The following is a 26429-nucleotide window of genomic DNA, read 5'->3' as shown; positions in this document are numbered from 1 at the left end:
CAGGGGCTGGTCAAAATATGCGTGCGCGTAATGAGTGATCCCCAAAATGGCACATTTCTTTTTAGAACTCCAAGGGTACACTGCATAATCATTCCCAAATTTAACAAATCACAATCTGATTATATCCTGTAGTACTCTTTGTGTTTAAAGATTTATTTATTTATTTATTTATTTATTTATTTATTTATTTCATGCATGTATGAGTGCTCTATCTGCACATACAACTGCAGGCCAGAAGAGGAAATCAGATCCTATTATAGATGGTTGTGAGCCACCATGTAGCTGCTAGGATGAACTCAGGACCTCTGGGGAAGCAGACCGTGCTCTTAACCACTGAGCCATCTCTCCAGCCCCTGTAATACTCTTATAATTAAGAATGTTGTCATGAAAAAAAAAAAAAAAAAAGAATGTTGTCATGGCATACAACACTAAGAATTAATTAGAGATAGTTTTCCTATCACAAATGCAATTTTTAAAAATTAAAGATTTTTTTTTTTCTCTTTTGAGATGCTACTTTCCAAATATTAGCCTTAGTCAATTACCCACCTCAGAACAATCATGGCAGTGTTGCTCTTGTCTCAGTTCGTCAAATGATCAAAGCTTCTCCTAACTTAGATTTCCATGTCTGAGTGTTGCATTTGCACATGAATGTGGGGGTGTATGATCTGTACACACAAGTATGGAGGTGAGAGAACAGCACCAGCTGTCCTGTCTATCTCACTCCTCACCATGTTCTTTCAAGGCAGGGTCTCTCGTTGAACCTGGAACTAGGCTGGCAGCCAGCAAAAGCCAGCAAACCCCGTCTTTGCTTGTAATAGCCCTAGAGCTCAGACGCACACAGCCATGTCCAGCTCTTTGCACAGATGCTTGGATCCTAACTCAGGTCCTGTGTTTGCCATAACAAGCATCTTGCCTACTAAACCACCTCTCTACCCCCAAAACTTAGGTTTTTAAAGGATCCCCCGATGGTCATACATGGAAATGTTAATTGAAGTCTGATTTGACTCATAACACAGGAAAAGATCAAATGACCACATACTTAACAAAAGATTAAAGTGACTGAGGAGCAGGAAATAAACCAAATATATTCATCACAATGAAAGGGCGGGGTGAAAAAAAAAAAAGAAAGGGCGGGGTGAGTAACAAATACCACAGAAACAGGAGTTTCTGAATCACTCTGACTTAAACTAAGTGCAGTGTTCTTAAACAGTATTTCACCATTTAAATACTTGGTAGTAATGAATGGCCAGAGGGTATTCCACCAGCACTGTGGAGAGAGGCAAGGAAGCAAAGCAGGAGGCCTGGACTCCAGACAGGTAGCCTCTAGTGTGCACAGTCCCACAAACCTGACACTGAAGACAGGAAGGTGAGAAGGAGGGAAGGAGGGCAGACAGCTGGGCAGGTGGGCAGCAAGGACAAGAGAGACGAAGCTTGACCAGCAAGTCTGTGATCATTTAAACAGATGATGCATGCAAGCATATGCTGTGCCTTGGGATAATGTGACTTAGACCAGCCCTTACCAGATGCTGGCCCTAGGTCAGGAGTACCAACCACCAGAACCCTGAGCCCAGTGAAGATCTGCTCCTTGTAAACCGCTCCTCAGTCTCGGGGGCACAGAGTGTGAAGGGATGATCACAGCTGTGCAATCCACCCTGTGATCCATGGGCACTTCAGGTCAGAAGCCTACCTTAAAATTTGAATGAACTCTGTTGTTATAAAATATTCCCAGTGGAGTGAGTTCTGGTTTCTCCAGGAGCTGCAGTCCACTGGATTCCCCAGTTGGTTCCTTGTGGAATAAATACCATATTCCAGCGTCCTGCAAAAGAAAGGGGAAGGCCATTAAAACGTACCCAAAAAAAAATGGGTTTCATTATGACCTTTCATACATACATAGCACCCGCCTTGCTCATGTTCATCCCATCTACCTCTGGCCCTCCTGCCAGCGCCTCCTCTTCCCCATTTCCCCCACAAACAGCTCCCCTCTGCTTGGATAGTATATACACGGACATACACATACATATATTACAATCTAGATTCTTCCGACGAAGAAAATGTGTCATTTTTGTCTTTGCCCCTGCTTCCTTTCCTTGTCTCCATTTCCTTCCTCCCATCACAGACTCCTTCTTCCCAACTCCTTGGACTCCACCCCCTCTTACTTCCATGTGATATAGACATATATTTGTATTATATCCAGATTCTGAGTATGAGAGAGAATATGCAACATTGACCTTTCACGTATATAAAGCCTCGGTTTTCATGAAGCCACCATGTGAAACACTCTCATAAAACACGCTGCAACAAATGTTTTCCATTGCTTTAAGTTCAGAATTGAATGCAAAAGGGAACCCACGTTATAGAGCATCCCCCAAGCAGTTGTATCTGGTTATTTTTTTCAAAGCAAATACAATTTTGCTTACAGGATTGGGCAAAAGGCATAGTTGGCAAATGCCCAAACCCAGCTTTCCCATCACTGTATAGTCTAAAATGTTCTGCAGCTGGCGAAGCCTGCTTGCCTTCTGTGTGACCAGGACAGCACAGCCTTTAAGCAATGTGGTTTTTCGTGTTTACCTCCAAACCTGATCAATAGATGAGTCATTGCCTATTAAACTACTGTCTGCTGGCACACAGAGCTCACTGGCTTCTTTCAAACAACTCCAATGCCCTTCCTGTTCTCGCGCAAGTTTGTGCCAAAGTGTGTGTGTGTGGGGGGGGGTGTCGGGGGCCAGGGAACGCCACATGTATGAATCAGGGTGCTGTCTCTCAGTGAGGACACTGTCTGTTCGATTGGAGGACTACAGGCCCTCACAGGAACAGAACAGTTCGGAGGTTTCTGACATCAAGTGAGACAGGAAAACAGAAATAACAGTTCTTAACTCCATTTCCCATTTTTATTTGGCAACTGGACTAAAAATTAGCTCATTGTGAAGGACAACTTCACACTATGGAACATTGATAAAGCAGCCTTTTAAAACTTAAAATACAGTGTAAAAAAAGACTATTGGTTCAAATTCAGCACGTGTTTATATTCCCACTACATGCTTATGTGTAGTAAGCTACCGTCAAGTAATTCACAGTCCAATGGAGAAAAAGATAATTAAAATATGACATATGTGGTATACCGTTAATTGTTACTAAGGTTCTAAGATACACAGAGAAAGCAGGAAGTGTGGCAAATATACATGCCTACACAGCCAAATGACTGCAATGTCAACATTTTTCTATGATCAAAGTTTACAAACGGGTCTTAATAAAACGAACTATTCTGAAAGAAACTGTTGGCCACCTCAACAGTTTGGATGTAATTCAGACAGCTGAAGAAAATATAAAGGGGCTGGAGAAAAGGCATGAGACCACACCCCTGCAAGCAGAGGCCAAAGCCAGCCCTCCAAAGAAGATGCCAAGGGCTGGCAGGGTGGGGATGTACAGGAAAACAGCAGTGGTCTGCTGTTAGGCACTGTCATGCCTAAACAGGTAACGGCAGCTTTGTAAAAGGCAATGGTGAGGTGGGATGAGATGGCTTCACCTAGTCTGGGGAAAGTCCCTGCCAAATGCTAGCTTTACTGAAGCAGTTTTTCTAGAGAGAAGGAAAAAACTTCTAAAATGACCAGAAGACCATGCATGAGACACACTCATTATTCTTGCTAAGGATCAGGAGGGCGTCTCACAGCTTTGCCCTAGGCTTTTATGTACTATCTATATGTGTCTGCTCTCCTCTGCGGTCCTAGCTTCTGGCAAAGCTCAGGCGAAGCAGTGATCTGACTGCTGGTTTGCAGCAGGCAGCGTTGCCTCTCTGTCCTAATTTCCAGTAAGAAACAGTGAAGGGCTGGAGAGATGGCTCAGAGGTTGAGTACTGCCTGCTCTTCCAAAGGTCCTGAGTTCAATTCCCAGCAACCACATGGTGGCTCACAAAAATCCGTAATGAGATATGGTGCCCTCTTCTGGCCTGCAAGCATACATGCAGGCAGAACACTGTAAACATAATAAATAAATAAATCCTTAAAAAAGAAAAAGAAAAAGAAACCGTGAAAACAAACCCGCACAAGCCCCTCAGATACTCAGTAGAGAACAAATGAATGGAAATTGAAATCATCCAGTGTCCGTTGTCTCCCCAGTCAATGACAACCTTCAAAGGTCAGGCCAATGCTCTATGTTTTATAGAAAATCACAGGTATTGGCTCAGCAGGTACCGGGTGCTGCCTGTGTTCTGGTTTGCTCAAGGAAATGCTCTCCTCAGGTGCCCTCTTACATAATTCTCAGAAATCATGGTCTGCATCTCTGTCCTTCTTAACAACTGTGATGTGTAGATATAGCGATTTTAGGTTACTGCGTAGTCACTGACCTGCACTGTAATTTTCATCCCAGTTACAATCTTGACGGTATCATTAAAAATTCACAGTGGCGCACGCCTTTAATCCCAGCGCTCAGGAGGCAGAGCCAGGTGGATCACTGTGAGTTCAAGGCCAGCCTGGTCTACAAAGCAAGTCCAGGACAGCTAAGGCTATGCAGAGAAACTCTGTCTCCAAAAAACAAAACAAAAATTCATTCCTATAAATCAGGAAATTTTGAACTACATCCAACTATAAGGATTTAAAACTAACCTTTTTGTTTCTCTTAGAAACTGTTCTCCTGTGTGGTTATGTGCCTATTTACCTATCTTAAACAAATCGTACCTGAGGTTTTAGCTGCTTTATCAGATGTCCCTATAAGTAACTAATCCTGCTCTTACCAAAATGGTGCGGTCCTCAGGCAGAATGACACAGTAGTCTACACGCGGACCCATTCCCATAGAAGCATGAGAAGGCTTTCCTTGCTCTTCAGCACTAGAGATGGAAGTGATGTGTTGCTTGTCCACCGAAGACGGAAACATGGGGATGGCATGATCCTAGAGACCACTCACCTCTGGTCCTTCATTTGTTGTCTGTCTCTAGACTCATGGCTCTTAACTGGCACGGATTTAGAAGAAATGGAAGAACCATTCCGTTGCCTCCTGGTCTCAGTGAGACAAGCAGTACCAGAAAACAGCAGTGGGCTTAGGTTTCCAAGCACATGTGGCATCACGCCCCTATAAATCAGCGTGGTCGCCAATGTGAAGATACCCGAGGGTGTGATTTACCTGTGAGCCAGCAGCTGCATTGTTGATCAGATGGTTGTTGGGGTGGGCAATCCAGAAAGTAGAAACGGCCCTGCAAGGAATTGTCAGAGGTGACTTAAAACATTCTTCACCAAAAAAACAAAAAACAAAAAACAAAAAAGCAAACCTGTCCATTAAAATCTCCCCGACAACAGCTTTCCAAAAAGTCAAAGGCCCTGCCCATCACACAGCACCCTGCCCACCAATTACTCACATGCAGTCTGTGGTAGGCACAGGGATGTAATTTCCATACACTCCATCACGCATGATGGTGCACACAGAGCTGTTCCTGTCCGTGGGGAGGAGAGTGCCCGGCTTGGTAAGAAGCCCCAGGTTATGGAACAAAACATTTCTCTGTTCAATACCGTCTTCCAAGAAGAAACAATGGCCTAGTGTGTCGAATCCAATGGTGTCTTTGATCTGTGGAAATGTAGGGGCATCATGTCACTGGACACAAGGGTGCTTGGAGTTTCCATGACCATGAGGTGATTATGTAATTGAAAAAAAAAAAAAAAAAGACTAGGCTTCTACAGATGGAAAACTAGAATCTCCAGTAAGAACAGGTTAAGCACGGCATGTGGCCAAACAGTTGACTTGTGCAAAATGGAGAAGTCATGAGAATGAAGGAGAGCTAACACGTCAGTGACAACGGCTGCATGACAGCACAGTGTGAGGCTACTTACTAGCAAGCCGTTGGTCCCATGCACCGTGATGCACCTTGAGAAGCTGTGATGAACAGACAGGCCATCCACGGATGCTGGCTGGATGTACCCTCCTTTAGAATCCACATCTCCACACAGGTGGAAGTGCACGGGATAGCGGCCCAGCTGCTGCTGGCCCATGCCCTTCAATTCCACGTAAGAAAGATGGACGGAAGTAAAATTCTTCTCTATCTACAAGACAAAGTGAATCTTTTCAGGACAGGAAAGATGCAACAAGCATGCATATTTACTATGTAAACAGAAGATCAGTAGCTGCAGAGAAAATGCTATATTGTTTTAGGAGTTGGGGAGATGGGTCAGTTGATAAAATGTCTGCTATGCAAACAGAAGGACTTGAGTCCAATCTCTAGCCCCACGTAAAGAGCTAAGGGGGGGGAGGAAAATGTCTGTGATCCCAGTACTACGGAGGCAGATCCAAGCAGATTCACGGGGCCTGCTGGCTAGATGGTCCCACTGAGACCCTGTCTCAAAAATCAAGATGAACAACTTCTGAAGAGCAACTCTTGAGGATCACTTCATACATGCAACACATAAAACACACACACACACATACACACACACATGTGTACCTTCACCCCCCGACACAAACACTCAAACACCCCACTCAAACATACCAATAAAATAAGAACATTTTTTTCCTTTGTTTTGTACCAGAACCTCACTTAATAACTCAGCACGTAATGGTATTTGACTGACTTGTTTGATTCCCAGCACTGTGAAAAGGGGGAAACAATAGCAAATACTTCTTTATATGGGCACATGTTCCTCATAGAGCCACGGAACTAACGTTTAATCGGAAATAAAAACAAAACAAGGAAAATCACAAGCTGGATTCCGGGCACAGGAGGAACAGGGCAGGATAGGTGGTTACGGGGTCAGATTGGGTGTGTTTGAAACGTTTTGTTCCTCAGACAAGTCCTTGCTATACAGCCCTGACTGGCCCGGTACTCGATACGGAGCTCAAGCTGGCCTCACTGCCATCCTTATAGGAATCCACCTCCCTCGGCCTTGCAAGCCCTGGATGACAGGCGTGCACCAGTGCACCTGGCTGTGTTTCCTTCAAATACGGATAAGGCTCAACACTGTAAATAAGGTTACAGCATCATAAAAATCACTGTTAACGGAAAACATCAGGATCCGAAGGTGCACTCTGTCGCCATCACCGCGAGACTAGCCCTCCACAGGGAGAAGAATCCAGATCCTGACTTTGGTACAAGGCGACTTCTCGATGCACACTACTCTTGCATCATAAGGAAGCCAAGGTAATTATTAAATCAGATCAGAGGTTGTCTATATCTTGGTCATTCGGGGTCTTGTCTTCTTTCCTATTTACATCCTCCACCACATGTGGGCAGATGTTTAGTTTGGATATCAAAGTCATCATGGTGCTCCCTCTGAGACTGGGTTCTTCCCAGTGTGTCAAGCTAGTAATTCTTCACTGAATAACTCTTCAATGGATGAACTACAGTCCCGGCGACTTAAGGGCACAACTTTCTAATTTTGTGTGTATGTAAAACAGGGCCTCATACGACCCAGCCCAACACAGTAGTCAAGGCTAGCCTTGAACTCCCTGATGCTCCTGGTTCAGCCTCTCAAGTTCTGGGATTATAGGTGTACGCCATCACATCTTGATCTCTTTTAGTTTTTGTTTTTAAAAACATTTTCTAATATTAAAAAATTATGTCTTCTTTTCAATAGCCATATACACAGATCTCACACACACACACACACACACACACAACCTAATTCCATCACTAAACAGCTCCTTAGCAACTTAAAAATCTCCAACTAGATTTCAAAGAAATCATCAAACCCCTTTGCCCACCATGACATGTCCCCCAAAGGTGTCATAATCGAAGAACTGGCACTGATTCTCGGCGTAGCAGGAGTCCTCCATTTCTCCCTGGATCACGACGTTCCGTGTGAGAACTCCGACCTCAGCTCTCATGTCTATGCCATCTATGATCTCCCCGACATGCAGGTACTGGGGGGTCTCTGGTGATGTGAATAAAGGAAGGGTCACGTGAGAACAAAGAAAAGAACGCATGAAACCATCCGTGAGGGCATTCTTCCTCATTCAACGATCTCAACACATTACCAAACAGCTCTCACGCCTCAGGCATGATGGACGCCCAGGGGCGGGGATCTTAAAGACTGTCTGTTCCAATGGCCCACCCACTGGAACTTCCTGCTGCTGCTCACCTCCCCAGGCGGGGTCACACCGCTCTCACAACACCCTTCTGTAGTTAGCACTAAAGACCTGGGACTGGCCTAACACCTTCGCCCCAGTTCTTGCCTTCATTCTGCGGCCACCTCATGACACATGAAGAACCAAATGCAAGGGGGCACTGGAAACACATGCTTTTGCAGCTCTTGTTAGGGCCTGTCACGCTGGGCTTTGACTTCAAACTAGGTAACCAACATCTGCACACTCATCAATGGAAACTCCGTATTTTCCTTCCCTATTACTGTCTTTTTGTAGTTGTTTGGTTGGCTTTTGGTTCTTGTTTGGTTTTCAAGACAGGGTTTCTCTGTGGAGCCCTAGCTGCCCTGAAACACACTCTATAACCAGGCCAGCCTCAAACTCACAGAGATCCACCTGCCTCTGCCTCCCCAGTGCAGGGTTGAAAGGCGTGTGCCAACACCACACAGCCACCACATACTGTCTTTTAAATATGTCTCTTTCCTGGAAGTTTGCAAGCAATTTAGAAGAAGTGTATTTTCTCCCTTTTCTCTTAAACTTAGGAAGGAGGGAGAGTGGGACTTTCCACAGACAGTAATGATGGATGGTACCATCGTGACTTGGGCTTTTCCTTTTTTTTTTTTGCATGTGCCTGATATCATCAAAAGAAAGAAAAGTAGAAAACTGAATAAAACATAGAGGGGGAAAAATGACAACTCTAATCTAAGTCTTCTTCTTAACGTTCTACTAAAGCAGAAAAATGTCAAGCTTCCACATTCTTTACTCAAAAGAGGCAAGTACTTCTTGGAAAGTGTCTGCAGCTTTTGATTCCTGGCAGCACAGAACAGTCACGAGTACAAGAGGAAGAAAGCGCTGTGAAAGGAACTGTATGCTAAAGCCCACAACAGACACACGTACTGGGGGGCTTTGGACAGGACCGGTGAGCAGAGCTGGGAGTAGACATGAGTACCTGGCAGATGGCCACCACTCTTTCTACTCACGGCTCAGAGTTAGAGTCTTTGTGAACTGTCCTCTTCCAAAAACTGCCTTACTCACCATTACAGCAAGAGAGGAAGTCTAATGAAAAGATCCTAGTTGGTTCTATTTTAAATATGACTGAAGATCTCTTTTCTTTTATTAACCAAGTGAGAACTCAAAAAATACTTTCTGTACTTGTGAAAGACTAATAGTAAAAGATTCATTAGTTGTTAGACAAGTTTACTATTATCTGACACTAAACATTTAGTAAAAAAAAAAAACAAAAAACAAAAACTAGAATGGATTTTAGGAACCCAGTTTGCCTAGTCCTCGCCTTTTCCTTTAACAAGGAAATGGAGATAGAGGAGCAGGGACCACCTGTTATGGCGCACTACTGGCAGGACCACTGCCTCTAAGGATAGCATTCGGTGCACCACCCTCTGGGTTCTAGCATTCGGTGCGCTCACCACTAAGACCGTCAGTGGTAGCCGCGCTGATGGGGGGTGGGGGGTGATCAGAGAAAAGACTGCAGAAATGGAATGCCAAGAAAAGAGTGAAAAGAATGTGTTTCCCCAGAACAGAGAGGAGTCCTGTACCTTTAACTTTGACCTGAAAACGGCTGCACTCGGGGCAGGGGAGAAGGGTAAACTCCTCTGCCTGGTACATGGAATAGTCCGTGCTTGCAACCACAATCTGGTCTCCGGCTTCCCAGCTGCTGACGTCATCCAACAGGTGAAGCTTCACACCATCCGCAGTCTCTACCCGGAAACCTGAAAAGGAAATTCCTAAACGAACAAACAGACAGACAAACAGGCATTAGCAAAAGTGTTTTCTTCAATAAAGGAATACATATCCCTGATTTGCAAATCAAAAGCTAAAATAAATACAATTCAGCAATTCCTTCCTAATACTAAGGATATGCCAGTCATTTGTCTCTGAATAATAACAAAATATGGATTCTGGCCCCCAAAGAAAGAGAGCCCATGTCCCACTAGGCATGATACAAGTTGTTGCATCAAAATAAAGTAGTCTTTACAATTCTGAAAATTCTCAATGCTGGCATCCTTTGCTTATGTCATCTCAGTACAAGCAGTGTAATGCTGTGCCCCGTCCAATATTCAGATGTATCAGGAACCCATCACACTTGAACCAAAGTGGCCAGACAAAGGATAGGTCTGAAATAAACGCCCACGGACTTTATTTGGTCCAAGTCAACATCAGGAGCAACAGCACATTAGCACACAAAGCATCTTTGTTCTAGGAATGAAAGCATACTGCCAAGCATGCTTCATTTCTGCGCTGTGTGCGTGCTTTATTTATCTTTTTTTTTTTTTTTAATGTATAAACAGTAGAAATCTATTTTTCAGAGTTCTGGAGACTGGAAGGACCAAGGTCAAGGCACCTGCAAAGTCAGTGTGCACTAACAGCTGGCCGTCTCATGGATGCCGCCTTCTCTCTGAGTTCTACGCAGTGGAAGAGCAAACATTGTCTGCGTTCTTTGCCTGGGATGCGTGTCCACTCCTGTTCACCACACAAATCACTGACTGCGTGTTTACAAAATATTAGCAAAGTGCTGGGGAAGAAGCTCAGTGAGTAGAACACCAGCCTACCAGACATCAGTGTCAAGATTTGGTCCTCAACCTGAGGCCACAGAAGTCTTTAAAGACTCCCGCAACATCCCTGCTGGAAGCGAGTAACCTCTGTACCTCTGTTCTGGGCCTGAGCAAGCACTGACGGTATTTATACCTTCCTCATCCTTGCAAGGGGCATCTGTGAAGACAGCAGGGTAGAACCTCTCAGGTACTCACTATTCTTTCTCCTCTTCACAATGTAGGTCCCAGGGGTCTGCCGAGTGCATAATTATAGCTAGTGTGATGCACTGTGACCTACGAGGACATGATTTGACCTGTCTACCTCAGCTGCTTTGAAAGGTGATGTATTATCAACTCCGGAAAGTCCTGATGACTAACAGGTGGCATGGAGGTTCAAACGAGGATGGCCCCTGAGCGCTCATATACCTGAGTACTTAGTTCCTGGAGTTGGTGGAACTGTTTGGGAAGGATTAGGAGGTGTGGGAGAGATATGTCACAGACTTTCAGGTTTCAAGAGCCCGTGTACCTCTCTGTCTCATGGTTATCTCAGGATGTGAACTCTCAGCTACGGCTCTAGCCTGCCTGCTTGCCACTATGCTCCCCACCATGATGGGCCTGGACTCTAGCCCTCTGGAACTGTGGGCCCCAGAGCAAGTGCTTTGCTTTTAGAAGTTGCTATGGCCATAGCGTTTTATCCTAACAATAAAGAATTTAAAAAAAAAAAAAAGGTGGGGCCCGGCGTGGTGGCGCACGCCTTTAATCCCAGCACTCGGGAGGCAGAGGCAGGCGGATCGCTGTGAGTTCGAGGCCAGCCTGGTCTACAAAGTGAGTCCAGGATGGCCAAGGCTACACAAAGAAACCCTGTCTCGAAAAACAAAAAAAAACAAAAAAAAAAGAGGGTCTCTCTAAATATTGCCTTTGAAAGGCTAATTGGGTTCCTAATCAATGAAGAGGCAATCCAGATTCCCTCTGGCTCACACTTTGGTTGGTTTGTTGGATTCAATGCAGTGTTGAAGCACTCCTTCAAGCACAAACCAATAGCGGTGGTTAAAAAAAACAAAAACAAAAACAAAAACAAAAAACGCCCTGAGCAAACAGCTGATCTCAGGGAAATGTGAACAGAACACCAGACAGCGGCTAGACGAGCATCAGTAGCCAAGGAAAACCATCCTCTTCAAAGGTTCCTGCTGAACAAATGCCTCACCAGCATCATCCTAACTAGCAAGGTGATACTGATTCAAGTGAACTGAAGAACATGTCTACCTGAGGGAGGAAAATAAAAAGACAGGGAATGGGAGCAAGGAACAGAAACAATACGGGTGGCTTCACAGTCTTATCTTAGTCAATTGCCCACATAAAACCTAACCTGGCCAAGTCATGGGGGCTGTTACTGGAGACTCAGTTGCCCTGCCTGTGTATTTTTTGCACAGAATGTATGTGTATGTATATATGGAAACACAAACACACATGCACGGACCTAGTAAACTTTATATATCTCTTAAGTATGTTTCTTGGGCTCATATTTACTAAGATAAATAACTCCGGCAATTATAATAATTTTTGCTTATAATAGATTTTCATCATCTACAATGAGATTATGAATCACCTTCTAAAAATAGAAATAGGCAATTTAAAAATAAGATCAGAAATCCTAGGACAAGAAATCATTACTCCAAATTTCAGGTTTTAGTAAAATGAAATACTCCACAAAAGGGAGCAATGAGGAAATGCTCAATTTGTCACATTAAATTCCTATATTTTTCCAAGATAATAAACACATAAACTTTTATTTGAAATGTCATTAGAATTTATTTCTCTTTTTAAAAAAATGTCAAAAGGCCTTGAGAACACTTTAGCATTTAATAATTCTTCACATTTTTCTAGGTTCAGGAGAAAATCCTGTCTACAATGTTAATCTCCTCCGGGCACTCCTCACTCAAGTTTGAAAGGAAGTAACTTAAGTCTTTTGCTTCCAACGGAGAACTTCCACCCTTTCCAGAAAGCAGGAAGCCCAGGTCAGATGGCAAGAGTTCCCTCTTCCAGAAATGAGCAGCCAGTGTGATGTGGAAACGAAGGTCCTCACGGGAAAAGCTGACTCAACACGCAGAGGCAGTCACTCTCTGCCAGGAATGTTCCTGGAGACTAGACCACTGAACACACACAGGACTCATGCTTACCGCCTGTGCCTGAGAGGACCAAGGAAGCAGGAAACAGGGTGTGGCCGGCTTCACCATCCATCATAGACACCACTTCCTCTCCTAGACCCACACTGCTTAGACATATGCATGAAAAGTTCTTCACACACACACACACACACACACACACACACACACACACACACCCCAGAGATTCCATTTATTTGTGTGTTTTTAAAAATATTTTATTTATTTTTATTTTACATGTATGGGTGTTATGTCTGCAAGTGTATCTGCTCCACGTGTGTGCAGTGCCCACATAGGCAAGAAGAGAGCGTCAGATGTTCTGAAACCCAACTTACAGAGAATTGTACATTGTCATGTGGGTGCTGGGAACTGAACCCAGGTCCTCTGGAAGACCACTGCTTTTAATCATTGAGCCATCTCTCCTGCCCTCCCAACTATTAGTTTTCAAAGCAGAACACTGTGTTTAATCACAATCATTCAAAAGATTTCATTATAACCCAAGTCATGCTTACAGAAGTATTGGCATTTATTTAGTATCTATATTCATGAGTATACATATGGCATATACATTCTACATGATGAAAACTTCACATGTGATACCTAAGACAACCCTATCTAGTGCTTCTCTTCTTATCCTCATTACTCAAACGAGAAGACTGAGGTTTAAGAAATTAATGAATTCACTGTCTATGATCAAAAAGGAAATAAAAGGACCAGGATGGGATACCAGGCAGGCATTATGTCAACAACAGTGCAATTAATAAACAGTTGGCTCATTTCAGCTATGGTAAAGTATGTAATTTTGCTCAGTTCACATTAATTTGGGTATCACACTTGGTTAGAAAAGGAAAAAAAAAAAAAAAAAGCCCTGGCAGCAAATAGGTAAAATAGGACATGCCAGAGTCAGATACTAGTCAGAGTCAAACAAACTATACCAGCCAAGGCTACAGAGTAAGAGTCTGTTTAAAGAAAAACAATTTTTTAAGGATTACAATAAAAACTTATACTAAAGAAGATTTAAAGTCTCGGGGAACTAGAAAGATGGCTCAGCAGGAAAAAAAAAAAGCACTTACCATCAAAACCTGATGCCTGCAGTTTGATCCCTGGGTCCCACATGGTAGAAGAGAACCAACTCTCAACTGTCTTTTGAACTGCACATATATGCTGTGCATGCACTGTGCACACACATGTACACAATCATGAATGAATGAATGAGCGTATGTAATAAAAAATTTAAAGAATTAAGATAAGGGGCTGGAGAGATGGCTCAGTGGTTATGGTTAAGGGCAATGACTACTCTTCCGGAGGTCCCAGGTTCAAATCCCAGCACCCACATGGCAGCTCACAACTGCCTGTAACTCCAAGATCTGACACATTCACATAGACATACATGCAGGCAAAACACCAATGCACATAAAATAAAGGTAAAATAAAAATTTTTTAAAAAATAATTAAGATAACTGTCTTAGGAGCATGAGAGAGGCTCAGCAGTTAAAAGCACTTGTTGGTTTATAGAAAACCTGGGTCCAGTTCCCAACTCCCACATGGCAGCTCACAACCACCCGTAACTCCAGTTGCAGGGGACCTGATGGCCCCTCTGGCCTCCTCAAGCACCAGGCACACATGTAGTGCATATACATACACACACGCATTGACACATACACAGAAATAAAAACAAACACATCGCTTTGATTTTAAAAATAACTGATTTAGGAAAACAGATCAAAAAACAGAAAGGAGGAACCGCAGATTAAAATTCTAACACCGTACCTATGATATTGTGAGCTGAAAAAAAATTCTCTGAATAGCACTGCCCATTTGCCCACAATATAAATGTTTAGGTAGATTATGGGGACATGACCACACGACAATGACGACTAAGTAACAAGGTGAGGAATTCTTTCCCCTCTGCATGTGACCAAGCATAGCATTTGCTGGCCATCTGTCTAAAGGGTCCAAGCATATCACCACACTCAGTCACAAGCACACCATGCAGGTCGGATGGTGCTCCACGCCAAAAAATAAAGCTATTTCTATTACTTGTCCTAATTACCTTTCTGTTGCTATGATAAACTACCCTAACAAATGTGAGGAGGGGTTTGTTTTCCCTCACAATTCAAGAGTATGATCCCTCGTGATGGAGAAGTCAAGGCAGGGGGGATCATGACGCAGCTGGTCCCACTGTGCCCGTAGGCAGAAACAAGAGGGGGCTCAGTTTACTTTCTCCTTTTTATACTGGATGGGGAAGGTGCCACCACAGTGGGAAAGTCTTCTCACCTCAATAAAGGGAATCCCTCACCCACTCGCATGCCCAGGAGACAGGGGGTTGTAGAATGCAGCAAGCTTAACAACCAAGATCGCCCTACTTAACCAGACACTATGACTCAGGATCAAGAACACAGTCCAGGTAGGGCTGCCTAAACTAAATTAGGTCAGTACTTAGCCTAGATTTCCTGAGTCTACAAGATATAAGTTTAGCTGGGAAATCACTTTCAACTTCAACTAGCCGACAAATCCACCATGATTTGGACACAGTAATGCCCCACAGTCACCTGTGCCAGTACTTACCCTAGTCTCACAGAGTTTAAACTACCTTTGCGTACCTTCAATCCATTCACTATAGGCTGTCACAGAGAACTTCTGACCATCCAAGGTATAAAATTCTCCTTGAGCCAGGGCCTTCCCTCCAGTGCTATGGTTTTCATAGTTTCTCACAGATTCGTTGCAGGAAGAACTCCCACCATCAATGACACCAACTAAAGCCCAGGCTTGCCTATAAAGAAAAAAAAACCAACAAGCACATCTGGTTATCTGTCATAGAAATGGCCCAAACCCGAGACGTGGATATGCTGGTAGGCTGATGTTGCACATCTGGATTTCATGTCTCACTTTTCCCATGAGATTGCAGTTTAGGCTTTTGTTAAACGAGCTGATGGCCCAGAAGCAAGTGGACTTGATTTTCAATCACTTGTTTTTCCAGCTCTCTCACAGGTGAAACAGTGATGACAACGGCTCCAGTTAATCATAGAACTCCTGGACACATCACACACATAAGCAAGTGTCATTCTAGCTATAAATGCTGGGGGCCCGGAGGGTACCTGGTCGTGCAGGTAGATCAACTCAACACTGAGCTGAACAGTGGCTCTCAAAGTGCAGCATCAGGATGACTTGAGGGCAGAACTGTTAAGTCAGATGGCGGCCCCACTCCACCCACCATGGCCTGAGAGTCACAGGATCAAAGAATCCACAAGGCTAGCGCACTCCCCAGTGATGCCAAATGATGCTACTAAACATACTCTGAGAATCATAAGGTCTAGGGAGAGTGAAGAACCTTCTGGAAAAGCATTAAGACGTTAGTTGAGAATCCCAGCACCTCATAAAAGGCAGGGGCCAGTGGCACACATCCTAGTGTCCAGAGGTGGACACAAGCAGATCACTAGCTTACTGCCTAGCTAGTCTAGGCAAATCTAGGAGCTCCAAGGTCAGTGGAAGATCCTGTCTCAAAGAATGAGGCGGAGAGCAATTCAAAGACACACTAAAGGTTGTCCAAGGGCCTACACACACAGATACACACAGACACAGATACACACACACACACATACACACACACAGATACACAGCCACAGATGCACACCCCAGACACAGATACATACACACACACACACATACACACACACAGATACACAGACACAGATGCACACCCCAGACACAGATACATACACACACACACAAATACACAGACACAGATATACACACACATAGACACAGATACATACACACATAACCAGATACACACAGACACAAATACACACACACACACAGATATACACAGACACAGATACATACACACACAGAAAGAGAGAAGGGGGGGGGACAGGACAGGCTAACTTAGAGATCACAGTTTGCAGTAGCAATTATCACTCTCTTGACTGGGTTCCTGCCCTTTGAAAAGCTCATCCAAGACACCCTAGGCATTAGAGTTTTTAATGTTTGTAAATTTCATCAAGGTTGAGAATCACCGTAGAAGTTTCTAAACATCCTTAAAGCCACAGGATTGCTTTCCAACAGGTTTTCAGTTTTACAATGGATTATCTACAGAGCGCAATGTGCTTAAAAATGCCATCTGACTTCCACAATAACACATCCCAGGGACTTGCCCAAGCTTGTGTCCAAAGTTAGTCAAAGAAAAAAAGTGTATCAGGAAATTTGCCTTAAGCCTGCTGGTTCAAAACATGAAAAGAAAAAAATGTGAACTTCCTACTTAGGGGGGAAAAAAACAACTATATATAATCTGTGCCAGACAGATGGCTAGATACTCAGACATAAAAGTTCATTAAAGCAAACCTCCAGCCTTCCAAGTCCTGCAGCTGCCCCTGTGAGGCTTAGGGGCTGAGATCCGGTCAAAGCTGTTTCTATCCCTTGATACGGCAAGAAGAAAGGATCAAACAAAAGGCGGCTCGACAGTATCTCCCAGCAGAGAACAGAGGAAGAAGGCAGAGGCCCCTTTACTCACCAGAACTGCCTCAGCAACTATGAAATGACGCTGTGTTTTATTCACGTTATCACAAGAGCACTCCTACATCCCCCCTTACACTTGTGGGAAATTACAATGCACTAGAACGCAGTCGTCAAAACGGTGACTGTTTAAGAAGCCTGGACATGGAAGGTTGCTGGGCACCAGTCTAATCGCACCATTAAAGAAGTAGCAATGTTTTCAGGGGAATCTAGAAAGCAGTTCAGCGGAGGGAAGAAGCACGGTCAAAACAATTACAGCCAATGGTGACACAAGATCGGAGAGATGATGGCATCAAGGAAGAGAGGCTGCCCCTGCTGCACTAGGAAACAAAGGAGGCGCGCTCGGGTGTGGATCTTAAATGGCCCCACAAAGGCCATGTAGTGAAGGCTTGTTTCCAGGCCTATGATGCTACTGGTAAGCATCTGGTACTGGTAAGCTACTGGTACTGCATCTTTAAAAGGTAGCAGGGAGAGAGAGGTTGGGGCAGCCAGTTAAGAGCGGAAGAGAAGTTCATAGCACTGGCTGCTCTTCCTGGGGACCAGCCTTCAGTACCCTGCACCTATGTGAAGTGGGGCACAACATAGCTCCATGGGATCTGACACCCTCTTCTGGACTCTGAGGGCACACTCACACATATGCACAGACACAAAGTAAAACCTTTTTAAAAACAAAAAACAAAAACTTGAGCTTAGGAGAAAGACACTGGGTCACAGGGGCATACCCTGAAAAGGCTAATGGCACCCCAGACCCCACCTCTTCTCGCTCTGCATCCTAGGCACCATGTTACTGAAAGTGGACTAACAGAAAAGGCAGCTAACTTTGCCAAGAACGTGCTCTCACTCCTCGGTCTTTGCATCATAGGAATACATGCAGATGCACATCAGTGAATGAGTAAAGTGAGAGTTACAGAAACACAGCTTGTAACAGGTTTATGCCAGTAAGCCATCCTAATGTCCACAGCCAACAAACTGCAGTTTATTCACTCAATACAAAATAAACAATGGTAGAAGCAAGGATTGGTGGTGTACATCTTTAATCCCAGCACTCGGAGGCAGAGGCAGGTGAATCTCTGTGAGTTTGAGGCCAGTCTGATCTACATAGAGAGTTCCAGGACGGCCAGAGCAACAGTGAGACTCTGTCCCTATGTGCAGTAATGTGGATAACACTCATAATATGAGCAAAATAGCCAGACACAAACTATTTAGTCGGCTACCATTTGTATGAACATCCAGCAAAATTATAAAGTCAGGGTTCTATTTTCTTTTCCTCCTCCTCCTCCTCCTCCTCCTCTTCCCTTTCTTCCTCCTCCTCCTTCTTCTTTTTAACTAGATGGTGAGCCAGTTACATCCCTCCATTTTCAGACAGCATTAGGAAATCATGGTTGATTCATAGAGAAACTAAGAGCAAGAACAACTTTTGTAAGGATGATGAGCTTAGCCCTCCAACTCTTGGCTGCCTCTCCTATGCCAGAATCGGGCCAGACCTGAGCCAATGAAAAGCAAATGGAATCAAACTAGCACGGGAGGATTCCAATCATCAAATTATCATGCAAAAGATTCCAAAAGGAAAAGAGAAGAACCTAAGCATGCCTACCCATTAGGGCTTTCCTGACAGGCTCTCCGTGGAACTGGGCCCTAGCCTTTCAAGCTCCTCAGCTGCCTCCATTAGCCTAGGCTTCAGACTCTTCATTTCATTAGGCTCAGAAGATAATGGTAGGCAGAAGTCATTCAAAGACAAATTATCTTCACACTGCCCATTGTTTTTCAGAAGCAGCACATCTCTGTGCTTCCCACTGGCCTTAGAAACAATTCACAAAGGGCTTCATAAATCAAAGCCAAGACTGCTCTGTGTCCGTCTAGTAGTTAAACCCATGTTCAAACAAGAGGCAATCTAATGAACCAACATAAGAAAAAAACAAAAACAAAAACAGGGGTGGGGGGGTGGGAGGCTTTAATAGGCTGGCCATACAGCCAGCTAAATTAGCCGCAGCCTGTGGTTCTTGGCTCTCAGAAAACAGACTCTAATACAGAGCTGGAAAGAGAAGACAAGAAAGAATCCGCCTACCTGTAGCCCAGCCCATGGATCAGCTTACTTCCCAGGCGCTCCTGGATCGTCTGGATGGTTGTCTGCAATAGGCTCTTGACTGCTGAATCGCCAACAGCAATAGCAACAATCCGGCCGGGATCCTGCGCTCTCAAAAAGTCCTGAAGCCTCCTGCTCTCGTTGTGGTATTCGTGGGTGTCAAACTTCTCATATTCCAAAACTCTGGCTGTGTCTTGGTCAATGACTCTCACATTAAGGCCTCGGGAAAAGTCTTTTTCAAAGGTATAGGAGCCAAAGGGCAGGCCTGAGGAATGCAGAGTCCTCGCCAGCATCGTCCACGATGTCCTCTGTGCCCCATGTAACTCCAGTGTCCCGCCAGCCTTTACACCAATAAACTTTTTGCCAAATATTGGCATACTTTCACCTTCGTCTGACTTGCCATACAAGGTAATCGTCGCTTTGGATCTATAGCGGCATTTTTCTGCTCCAATATGAAGCGCCCCACCATCCTGGATCAGGATGTATCGAGTCCTCAAGGTTATATTTCTGGATCCATCCTTATCATCCCCAAACACAAGCAGTCCTGAAAGGAGCAACACTACTTAAACCTTTGGAACTGTGTTCTTCTAGCTAGCAGGGGTCAGACCCTGTGGGTGGCCTGTGATAAGCACCCTCTGATTCCAATCCCAGCTGCTTCCTGGCTGCCACCATGGTGTGACCAAGCCACAAGCTCCTCAGAGGAAGATGCACCAGTGTCCCTGCCTCCCCTGCCAGTGGGGTCCACACCCTCTGGCACTCTAAGTCAAAATAAATTCCTCTCTCAATCCCAGCAATGAAGAAATAAGCGGGCACCCCTTTGTCTTATGTCTTTCTTTTTTGAACAAAGTCTACTATAGATATTCTACACAGGGAAGAGCAAATGCCCCCCACATTATAGAGCATCCACGTGGCCCCCACAGACAGGGACTATTACGTACCTCCATCCTGAATGACTATAGAATTCACTGTAGCATCTGAGGTCAGGCGGAACATATCCCCCTCCTTGATAACAACATGCTTCGCAGAATCTTGTCCTGGATCCCAGTTCCTGAGACGAGGGTTTTGATCTGGACAATTCTCTACAAAACAGCAAAACCCTGGTATAGAATCCAGCCTAACAAAGTGCAAGAACACAACAAGACCAGCCAAGACAAAGAATTACTGTCGCCGAACACAGATCTGCATGGAAGCTACAGAGACACTGATTTCCTGCCCCTGGGATGAAAATCCCATCCCTTCTCAAATGTGAAAGGTATCAATTCTTTACTTCAACATATTTTTTTAAAAAAAGGTAGCACAAAATTAAGTCATCAGCACTCAATTCAGGTCCAACTTCACCAGATAAAAATGAAGTTTCCCTGACTATCCATTTTGTAAATGAACAACAGTAAGGGTGAATTTCCCTTGGAACTACACTAGAAAGACTGTTTTAAAAAGAAAATAATAAGCTGGCGATGTAGCTCACTGGTATAGTGCTAACTTATCATGCCTGAGGTCCTGCATTTGATTCCCATCACACACAAACACAAACACACACACACACCTCTCACCCCACCCCCACCTTGACTATCATAAGCAGAAATTACAGAACTTTCTAGCATGCAAGTTAGATAATCACAAGTTCCTTCCTAAACACAGGGAATCAGAAAGTAGGCAGCAAAAGCACTCCACCCCTGCTCCCGACACATACACTTTCCCAACAAAACTACCAAACACACATGGCCAAAACCATGACTTCTCATTTTCAGATGAGAAAATGACAGAGCGGAGAAGCCGCACAAAGATTAGTTAGGAAGCTGAGTGACATGGAAGCTCTGCCTGAAGCAATCAGGTCCGTTACGTATAATCCTCCTGTAGCTTGCCTCTTAAGTAGTAGATAATAGATGACAGCTGTTGTTAGTGTGTGAAACATTTATAGGGGAGAGAAAAATCATAGCTTCACTTCTGATCAACTAGCAAAATCAAGACTTGTCAAAGACCGTATTGCCACTCTGTAAAAGATACTATGAGTTCTGTAAAGGATGAGTGGGGACATGGTATCTTCCTTCAAGTCAATAAACTATCCTGGGAAAAATCCATCATGTACAAAATCATTAAGTGATAAATACTGTGCAAAGGAAGAAAGAGGTGGGGTAACTGAGGCAGCTTCAAAGACTCAGGCCCCAAAGGATGGACGGTATAGCCAAGAGGAGCGTGAAGAGGAGACAAGAATACAAGAAATGCTGACACTGAGGGAGTCAAAGACCCAGATTCGCTTCCCAGTCCCCACATCTAGCTCACAGCTGCCTGTAACTGCAGTCTCCAAGGGATCCAATATCCTCATGTGGCCTCTGTGATCAATCCACACATGTAGGCATTCCCTCACATGGATACACACACATGCACATTAGTGAAAACAATAAAGTTAAATCTATTTTTTTTTGTATTTTTTTCCATTTTATTATTTTATTCATATTACATCTCGATTGTTAGCCCTTCCCCTGTTTCCTCCCATTCTTCCCTCCCTCCCACTTTCCCCCTTCTCCCCTCCCCTATGTCTGTGATTGAGGGAGACCTCCTCCCCCTATATATGCTCTTAGAATATCGAGTCTCTTCTTGGTAACTTGCTATCCTTCCTCTGAGTGCCGCCAGGCCTCCTAATCCCAGGCGGATCGCTGTGAGTTCGAGGCCAGCCTGGTCTACAAAGTGAGTCCAGGATGGCCAAGGCTACACAGAGAAACCCTGTCTCGAAAAAAAAAAAAAAAAAAAAAGAAAGAAAGAAACTAGAAGTTTGCCATTTTCGCTACCTCTTTGTGTCCCCTTGCCCTCTCTGTCTCCCTAGCTGGGATCTGACAAGCTTGTATTCCCAGTCTTTCTTAAGACTAGAAAATGTTTATTGTTTCTTAATCCGTTGTTCTTCTCAAGTTAAACCTATTTTAAAAAGAAGGAAGATGTGTATCCCCTGTCATCCTCATCCATTTGTCACCCAAGGCACCTATATTTTAAATTAAGCACCTGTATTTAAATTAAGCAAAGGTAGCAATGAGTGGCATAAGCTTGAGGACAATAAGAAGATATACTGTGTCTAGGTTGAAGGCTCACATGTGGAAGCAGTGATAAAGAAGAAAGGCGCTCTATATTTGCATTTTGAACCTGCACACCCAATGCTGTCATCTTCCTATTTCTAAGCACTTAAGTAGCCTAAGCTGTCACTTTGAAGTGAGAGCAACTAGAATTAAATTAGTCTCATGAAGGCCTTGGAAATTATTTGAGGGGATTATTTTTCTCAAAGCAGATTCATAATTAATATTTAACTCTTCACATTACTAAGCGATCATTATCTTTGGGGCTGGTAGTGTGACTCACTGGCACGATCTTGCTTAGGATAGACAAAGCCCAGGGTTCGAAGGCCAGCACTACAAAAAAATAAAATAAACTGACTTTTCTTCAACCTCCCTATTTTCTCATTAAACATACAACTGGAATTCTCCATAGTGTTAGACAAGATGTAAATGTGTGTCCCATGTCACAGGCTACTGAGAAGGAATTCCAGTCTGTGGAGACCTGGAGCCCACTGGAATAGCTATGCAATTCCTCTTAATTGCTTGCAATCAATTCCTGGAGAGACACACTTTATTAGAACCATCACGAGATAAAACAAAACAAAAAACAAACAAGCAAACAACAATAACAACAAAAAAACCTGGTTCCTTCCAGTAAAATATACTTAACTGAGAAAAAAGTAAATGGCTGATGTGCAGAAATCATTAAAAATCAACTCAGCCAGCCCCATCTTCCAGGCTGGCCCACTTGTGGAGTAAAGCACATTTGTAATTGTAACAGCAAACCCCACACTGAGGCTGACCATAAAGCATTTCAGGGCACCAGATGTTTCCAGCGGTCATCCGCACCTGTGTTGCCAACACATGAAACTGAAGGAGACTGACTGAAGGAACTGTATCTGCAGCCCAGTGCTTCGGATGGACGAAGAAAACACGCAGGAAAGCCACAGATCCCAGTTCCGATTTCCCACTAGTCTGGCTTCCCTTCCCTAAAGATTATGTGGGAAATATGAATCAGAGCTTGGTTATTAAGCTTGGAACTGGGAAGAGAAAGTCAGCACTACATACAAGGGAAATCAAAGAAATTCACGGTGTGGTCAACTGGCTCGTCAACAAAGCTGTGGACGGGCTCATCTCTCTTAGAAATGTTGGTAACTTCTTCCTTCCGGACTTTAAGATTTACAACGTCCCTAAAGTACCCCCAAAATCAAAATAAAACAACATCTGTAAGTTTTACAAAAGGCCAAAGGATATAACTGCTACACTGTTATATCCAGTTAAAAAGGCATCTACTCAGACAAAAATCTGTAGTAGACTTTGTTCAAAAAAAGGCAAAAGACAAAGGTGTGCTCAACTCAGGTGGTAATGGTCTGGTCCTCTACACCCCAGGGCCTCTGACTGATCCATGGGCAAGCCTACGAAGCTACTGTTTGCTGAAAACATGCTGAAGTTGATGGGCAACAAGTTTCTTCAAAACCAGTCAAAGTAAATCTATTACCATTAAGTTCTCCTCTGTGTGTGTGTGTGTGTGTGTGTGTGTGTGTGTGTCTGTCTGTCTGTCTGTCTGTGGAGTAGGGAGTGAGTAATACAAGCATGTGGAGGCAAGAGAGCAACCTGAGAGTCACTCCTCGGTCAGGCTAGGCCAGCTCAGTTCAGCCTCTGGAATCTGCCTGGTCCTACCTTCCCAGCACCAGGATCACAAGCACATGCGACCAAACCTACCTATGTTTTTGTTTTGTTTTATAAGATTTCCTTTTTAAATTTTACTTGCATATAATTGTTTGTGAATGTCTGACTGGTGAACGCAGGTGTCTGAGGAAAGCAGAGGAGAGCATTGGAGGCCCCACAGTTCTGGGCGACTATTCCCCCCCCCCACCCCCCCCCCCCACCCCCCCCACACGTAGGGACTAAACCCTACAGTGCTCGCCAACTGAATTATCTCCTCAGCGCCGATCATTAAGTTTCTGACCTGGCTTCCTGAAAAGCAAATATTGTTTAAGAAATTAAAGCTTCCCTACATGATACTCAGCTACGAACAGAATGGGTGGGGCCGGCCAAATGGGTCAACGTGCGCACCTGCACAGGACTTTCTTTAAGGAACACTCCATAACTCTTAAGCATTTTTTAAAAAATGTTTGCACTGTTTATCAAGCCTGTCACCAAGGACAAAGCAGTGCTTTTTAAGTCACTTGTTTGTTTTTAAATAAAATTTACTTGCTCACTAGTCATAGGACCAAATAAACCTTTTGCGATCCAAAACCCACAGCTCCCACGGGGATTAGCGGAGCCCATGGAAAGCATCTTAAGAGATGCACCAAGAACAACCTGAGCCCTGAAACACAGTGAGAGGAAGAAAGAATGGGAAAAAAAGAGAAAGAAAACTATGCCTTGCTACAGATTCCTCAGATAACCGCTCTCACTCATAAAGAGTTACGCCACCTCCTACCTGTGCATTGGATAGCTAGAGCCAGCCTAGGCAACAAAAGAGGTTTTTTTTTTCTTTAATATATTCTCTGCCCTCCCCATAACTCCTCTTTTGAACTACACCCACATGCATACATTTGCATCCACATGCAGTACATACCATCTGGAGCATATTTTGAGGAGATTCCCAAAATGACTGCAAGCGCCACGAAAAAGGAGAAGCTGGTGATGGCAAAACAGATGAAGGTGTTCTTGTGTCTCTTCTGTTTTCGGCTCTCCCTGGGCGGCGGCCGCTGCTCCTCCGGGGAGAAGGCGAAGGTTGCTGCTGGGGCTTCTTGGTTCCTGGAGGTCAGTTTGGCTGAAGTGTGATTCTTTGGAGGAGGAGCGGGACGTAAGGGGACTACCTTCCCAGGAACATAACCAGGTGAGCGATGGCCGTTACCGTTCTGAGGTGGCAGGAAAGCAGGGGAGTGTCCCCTGGAACTAGCGGCATACATGATATCTTGTCACTGGGAAAAGGAAAAGGTTTTGAACATGTATACTGAAATGGCTTTAAAACTTTGTTTTGAGGTAGCGTCCTGTAGACCAGGCTGGGCTAAGAACTTACTATGTAACCTGGGCTAGCCTCAAACTCATGACAATGGCCCTGCCTCCCAAATACTGAGTCTAGAGGCATGAACCTAGCTTATAAAAAAAAAATTTCAGTGCGATAAAACCTAGTCATCTGTGCATGTGAGGCAAGCACTATACCATTAAGCTACACCCCAGCTATAAAACATGCAATGAGGAGTATGCTAAGGCAAGCATAAATTTGTTTTTGTTTTTATTTTTGTTTGGGGGGAGGGGGTTTTGAGACAGGGTCTCTGTGTAGCCTTGGCTGTCCTGGACGTGCTTTGTAGACCAGGCTGGCCTTGAACTCACAGAGATTCATTCTCCTGCCTCTGCCTCCCAGAATGCTGGGATTACAGGTGTGCACCACTACGCCCAGATCTGATATGTCTTATTGTTTTTATCCAGTGACATTAAATATATCCATACAGTTGTGTGGCTGTCAGCACCATCCTTTTTCAGGAATTCTTCAATGACCTGAGAATCAGCACCATTAACACACTTCCCCATCCTCACCCCAGCCAGGTACCAGTCTACTGACTGAAAATACTACGCCAGTTACATCCTCGATTCAGTAACTGCAAGACCATCGCCACCAGGACCACCTTCACCGACTGTCTTCTAAGCCACTGCCTCTCCACCCCGCCGCAGATTACTACATAATCACTTCCTACAGCTGCGGGGGGGGGGGGGGGGGGGGGGGGGGGGGCAGGGCCACACCCCAGCACAATTCAGCTAGGGTGGTGAGTCTGGGCCAAAGCTGTGGTAAAAAAATGTCTATCTAATGAGGGCCTGGAACCGACTGCTCCCGCCAACTGTTCGGAGCTTTCAAGAGGGGAGAGAGTCATCAGAGAAGCCTGTTAGGAACAGACTCCTGGGCTCTTCCTTAGTCCCTGTGATTCTCGCCCAAATGCTGCAAAGAGAGCTCCAGATCCACATGGTTTAAAAAACATACTTTGAAAGGAGGGGGCAAGTGATCTAATATATAGA

General features: G+C 44.4%; 1 protein-coding gene across 1 annotated transcript in view; it reads right to left on the bottom strand.

Moving 5' to 3' along the window:
* The window catches only part of Cemip2 (cell migration inducing hyaluronidase 2), a 68965-nt gene extending 43599 nt beyond the window's left edge, over window positions 1-25366 (bottom strand). The window contains exons 1-10 of the mRNA XM_051146244.1: window positions 24991-25366; window positions 20304-20444; window positions 19348-19909; window positions 15371-15540; window positions 9610-9798; window positions 7679-7848; window positions 5815-6024; window positions 5346-5551; window positions 5114-5183; window positions 1688-1816 (exon numbers count right to left, since the gene is read on the bottom strand). Coding sequence (XP_051002201.1) covers window positions 1688-1816; window positions 5114-5183; window positions 5346-5551; window positions 5815-6024; window positions 7679-7848; window positions 9610-9798; window positions 15371-15540; window positions 19348-19909; window positions 20304-20444; window positions 24991-25327 — 2184 coding nt within the window. The 5' untranslated portion in view covers window positions 25328-25366. The remainder of the gene's footprint in view (window positions 1-1687; window positions 1817-5113; window positions 5184-5345; window positions 5552-5814; window positions 6025-7678; window positions 7849-9609; window positions 9799-15370; window positions 15541-19347; window positions 19910-20303; window positions 20445-24990) is intronic.
* Between the last annotated feature and the right edge of the window lie 1063 nt (window positions 25367-26429).

This window comes from Acomys russatus, chromosome 5 (assembly GCF_903995435.1).
Source record: "Acomys russatus chromosome 5, mAcoRus1.1, whole genome shotgun sequence".
Taxonomy (NCBI): Eukaryota; Metazoa; Chordata; class Mammalia; order Rodentia; family Muridae; genus Acomys; species Acomys russatus.
Note: the sequence above shows the minus strand (reverse complement) of the source record. Positions and strands in the feature narration are given on the sequence as shown.